We start from the raw sequence: 5,325 nt of genomic DNA, 5'->3' as shown, positions 1-5,325 counted from the left end.
CCACAAAAGTCTTTCCCAGCATCACAAAATTCGGCTTCTATCTCAAGTCTACTCATTGCATAACCCATTTCATCAGCATCAAACTCACTTGGTCCAAAAAACATTATAGAAGATAACTACCATTGATATTCTCTTAAAAACCACAGTTTCATTCACAGTCACCTTGAACCATAGCTTGCCTGCAAAAGACCAGTAAAATGTTCAAGTTTCATCAATAAACACATTCACACACTAAACCCCTCTGTGCCATTTAAACCCAGTTATGAAAAAAAACTAAATCAAAGAAAAACAATCTGAAGATCACGATACTACTACAGCTTGATCAATCATCGATTTAACAATCAACATATCGGAAATAACAAAAAACCCAATTCAAAAAAAGAATCAAAGTCGTCGTCTTTATCTGTGTAGTGAACAGCATCAACCCTAATTGTTCAAGCATCGAATTAGAAATGCACAAAAAAGTTTAAATCACCAGAGACATGGAACGATCGAAAGAACCCAGAAACACTATCACTCCCCCCAATTTGAGAGCTTTGACCCTAAATCGGATCGCGAATTTGTACCGCTAACAAAAAAAATTTAAAAAGGTCAGGTTTTTAAGCTGAGTACCCCGTACGAACGAAGGAGACAATTCGTAACAGTATTACGCAAAATGTTGAATTTGTCGAAAAAACTTTTCGCCTTTTTTCAATAAAAACTTTGATGAGCGGATATGGTTTCTTCGTCGACGTGTGTGTAAATGAAGCGTGCAAAGCTGTGTTGCCACGTTTGACTTTGTACATTGAGTTAGTAAGTGTGGTCACTTCCTAATCATTGAGTATAATACTCCTATTTTTTTTTTTAGTGTATCTTGTTTGATCAAACTTCAAAATCTCATCTTAATGTATGTTTAATACAAAGTAAACTAATGGAAAAATGATTTACACCTCATCACATGGCCAACACTATATGTGGTACCACTCAATTCTGTGAACAAGTATGCAAATGCTACAAATGACACATTACATACTACTTCTAGCTTCAATGTGTGGTCTGTATAACACAAACAAACACATCAATGTTTCGGTGATCAAAATGGTAAGAAACTGTCTTGTCTTGTTCTATGATTATACTTGCTTATGGTAGGAAACTGCCTTCTCTTTTATAACAAAACTTTTTCAAAAACAAAAAAAGTGAAGTTTAGGGTTGGGCATTCGGGTAACCTGTTTGGATTCGGGTATTACCCATTCGGATTCGGGTAAACGGGTTTTGAAAAATAGAACCCATTGAGTATTTTTAGATATATAGGTTCGGTTCGGTTTGGGTACTATCGGGTTTGGGTCGGTTTGGGTTAAAATATAATTAAATTTAAATAAATTTAGTTAAATTTTGACTTACTTAACAAAATATTTTAGATATTTTGATTATTTTTGATATTTAGGTATAAAACTAAACGAAATATTCAAAATTATAATCATAATTTTGGGGTAATTGCATTATATTAATGATAAATATTATAAATATGTTTATATGTTCGGGTTTAATGGGTATCCAAATGGCTACCGGGTATTATCCGACCCTAACCCGAACCCACGGGTATTAGAAAATAGAACCCAATAGGGTTTTATAGGCAAACCCGTACCCAATCCGAACCCGGTTTTTCGGGTCGGGTTACGGGTTGGGTATTTGGGTACGGTTTTTATGCCCAGGCCTAGTGAAGTTATTGCAGAATCTGTTGTTAAGATTCACAGTCAAAAAGAGATTCCAAAAGTCTTGGATTTGGACAGTATATGGAAAAACTTAACTTGAACTGAGAGAGTAGAAAACGAGTACCTGCAAGCAAATGTTGCATTGTTTTGCAGCTAGAGCAAATTTATACAAAGCCATAGTTATAGTTTGTATTTACAATATAACAGAATACCCAAACATCTTTTTTTCGTTTTGTTTTTCAACCTGTACACAGAAAATGTGGGAAGGATGTGCATACGGCAAAAGAAACAGACACGATACTAAAAATTCATCAGAGCTCACACCATGAACAACAAATTTTATTCTAGACGATGTGAGGAGTGACAACTGATCTCCAACTACAATCGGATGGTGCACATAACCGTGGTCTTGATATCGAGTTGATGATTGAACGGTGGCTTTGTGACAACTGATCTCCAAGTTTTCTTCTTAGGATCATAGATATGAATCATCAAAGAACCAGCATTCCTGTGTTGTCTAGTATGCCTTGTGTCCATCAGGTTATAACCATCCAAAAGAATCATAACATGTAATTCACCGTTGAGCGCAACAAAACCAACCGGTTTANATGATCACACTTGCTTACGGTCGGAAACTGTCTTTTATTATAACCAAATCTTTATATAAAAGAATAGTGAAGTTATTGCAGAATCTGTTGTTAAGATTCACAGTCAAAAAGAGATTCCAAAAGTCTTGGATTTGGATAGTATATGGGAAAACTTAACTTGAACTGAGAGAGTAGAAAAAGAGAACCTGCAAATGTTGCATTGTTTTGCAGCTAGAGCAATTTTATACAAAGCCATATTATAGTTTGTATTTACAATATAACAGAGAATACCCAAACATCTTTTTTTTTTTTTTTCAACCTGTACACAGATAATGTGGGAAGGATATGTATGCATACGGCAAAAGAAACAGACACGATACTAAACATCATCAGAGCTCACACCATGAACAAACAAATTTTATTCTAGACGATGTGATGAGAGTTTTTTTATAACACCTACTACAATCGGATGGTGCACATAACCGTGGTCCTTAAATCGAGTTGATGATTAAACGGTGGCTTTGTGACAACTGATCTCCAAGTTTTCTTCTTAGGATCATAGATATGAATCATCAACGAACCAGCATTCCTGTGTTGTCTAGTACCACCCCTTGTGTCCATCAAGTTATACCCATCCAAAAGAATCATAACATGTAGTTCACCGTTGAGCGCAACGAAACCAACTGGTTCGTCATAAAGAGCTTTCTTAGGCACACTTGACTCTCTTCTCCACCGATTCGAACCAATCTCATACCTAAGAATCCGATCCTTATCCAACATGAAGAACACAGGCTTACCACAGTCAACAGTAACAATCTTCCCTAGCTTAGGTCTCTCTTCTTCTCCCCACATATCTCCAACAAGCCTCCATTTCTCACCACTCAAACCCATCACTGCAGCGTCTCTATAGTACTCATCAACAGGAAGAATCCCAGAAACAGTCCTTGATCTGCCATATCCACCCATCACCCAAAACTCTCTCCCTTTCTCCTTCTCATCACCCTCATTATTCCCAACCAAGAAGCCAACACATCCTGCTCTAAACCTAGGCAACTCATCCATCTCCCTCCACTCATCTTTCTCAACATCATACATCTCAACAGAACTCATTCTACTCCCAGCAGCACCAAACAACGTGTGCCGTGATCCTCCCCCCGCCACAATGATCCGATTAGACAAACCAGTCACCGCAGCACAAGCGAAGCTTCCACGCGGAGACAACATCGGAGAGAGCCGTTCCCAAACGGATTTCACGAAACTGTAACGGAACACAGTCGAAGTAGGCAAAAGAACATCAAGAGGAAAAGACCTAGTATCGAAAGCAGAGCCGCCGAGAACGTAAACGCAGGGACCAATCGCGACGGCAACGAAATTGCAGAGACTGTAAACGTGAGGGTTACAAGGCAAGAGAGGAAGCGGTCTCCATGAAAGAGTCACGGGATCGAAGAGAAACGGAGGCGAAATCGAAGGATCTTGAGGGAAGATACAGAGGAGATGCGAGAGATTGTCGCCGTCTCTGTTGTCTCGGCCATGGCGGAGTGAAATTAGGGTTTTGGAAGAAAGGAAAGCGTACCATGATTTACAAGTGGATTTGAGACGAGAGGTGTGAGGGTAAGGGACGAAGGAGAGGATCAGCCTCGCGACGTCGTTGGATAAGCCTGGGATCAAAGTCAAGCTAGGATCGATACGACGCTTAGGCCGAGGAAACGAAGATCGAGACGACGACGAAGAAGACGAACACTGTAACCGTGACGAGAATATAGGTAGAGGCATGATTAAGAAGAAACTCCGGCGAATTTTGTTAGTGGAATGATCGATTCAATGATGAGTGAGACATAATCATCATCGGAAATGAGTAAAATAGACTGATTCTGATTCTTCTTCTTCGGCTGAGGAAGGAAAAAAAAACACAAAAAACAAATCTGATTTTAATTTCAAGTTTGAAGGGCCTTCTCTCTCTTTGTCTTTGATTCCCTTTCTATTATTTTTTAACTCCACGTGGGTTTGTGTGATTGGTTAAGATATAGAGAAGTTAATTACTTATTACTTTCTTTTTTTTGGGCAAACAATTACGGTACTAATCTTTTATTGTTATAAATCACTTAAGGATGGACTCCATAACCAAGCCCATTGACGGTCCATACTTTGTCCAAGACTTGAAGCCCATTGTTCAAGTCCCATCGGCCATAAACTTTGTCTTAGTCGGTTTATGTATTTCCTATTATGTTTAGGAATTAGGCCAAGTCCTTGACTATATATATTTAACCTCATTCGATTATGATTAATAATAACAAGAGATTTATTCCCTAAGCTCTCTAGATTCATAACACGTTATCAGCATGATAGTTTCTATATCCAGCTGAGTAAAAACCCTAAAACCCTAACCGCCGCCGTTCATACTTCTCTTTTCACCAAACCCTAAAACCGCCGCTTTCTTCCTCCTTTGTTCGTGGAAGCTCCTGTTCGGCAATCAGTTCGTGATCAAAGTTTTGTTGAAGTTCAGATCGAGGTTCACGGTTCATGAGAGAAGTAAAAACCGAGGTCTTTTAGCTCCCGGTTCATAACCAGTCAGAACCAAACGGTGGAAGGTAAAATAAGATCTAAAACTCTCTTAGAACCTATGAATCGAATTTAAACTATAAACTTATTGAAACCCTAAAACTACAAAGTAAACAATCAACAAACAGTTCTTATTTCCCTAAATCCTAAAGCTTAAAATCGGATGTTAGGACTGTTAGATTGTTTGTTAAATTGCACCAAATTATATCAAGCTTAAAATCCGGTTGTATGATTGCTTAAATTGCTGCTTGATTGTTTTGATGCATAAAAACCTAGAACTTGAACTGTAAATTCGAAATTCATAAGGAGTATTATTAATTTGATTGTTCTAGGAGATTTAAAATATGAAACTGCATGCATCTTTGGAATTAAATCGAATTTGGCATAGAATTTTCCTGTAAATTTAGGTTGCATAAGAACCCTAAAATCCTAAATTAAAATCGATTTAGGTGTTTGAGAAATTCAAACCCTAAACCCAAAAAGGTTTA

At 37.9% G+C, this 5,325-nt stretch overlaps 2 protein-coding genes across 3 annotated transcripts in view; both read right to left on the bottom strand.

Annotated features, from left to right (window-relative positions):
- The window catches only part of LOC104707783 (LEC14B protein-like), a gene marked incomplete in the record, with an annotated part of 4,579 nt that extends 3,822 nt beyond the window's left edge, over positions 1–757 (bottom strand). The window contains 2 exon segments of the mRNA XM_019228614.1: positions 1–179; positions 613–757. Of these exon segments, the coding sequence (XP_019084159.1) occupies positions 1–104 (104 nt within the window).
- Positions 1,813–4,211, bottom strand: LOC104707782 (F-box/kelch-repeat protein OR23-like). 2 transcript variants are annotated; one of them, XM_019228612.1, is made up of 2 exons: positions 2,970–4,211; positions 1,813–2,298 (listed from the first exon to the last, which is right to left on the bottom strand). In XM_019228612.1, the coding sequence occupies exons 1-2, from the start codon at positions 4,049–4,051 to the stop codon at positions 2,070–2,072; spliced, it is 1,311 nt and encodes a 436-aa protein (XP_019084157.1). In that variant the 5' UTR covers positions 4,052–4,211; the 3' UTR covers positions 1,813–2,069. The 2 variants fall into 2 exon arrangements, with proteins under 2 accessions (XP_019084157.1, XP_010422505.1); XM_010424203.1 differs by lacking the exon at positions 1,813–2,298 and having other exon boundaries at positions 2,471–4,211.

The sequence above is a fragment of the Camelina sativa genome, chromosome 8, assembly GCF_000633955.1.
Source record: "Camelina sativa cultivar DH55 chromosome 8, Cs, whole genome shotgun sequence".
In the NCBI taxonomy this organism is placed as follows: Eukaryota; Viridiplantae; Streptophyta; class Magnoliopsida; order Brassicales; family Brassicaceae; genus Camelina; species Camelina sativa.
This window is presented reverse-complemented; position numbering and strand designations above follow the sequence as displayed.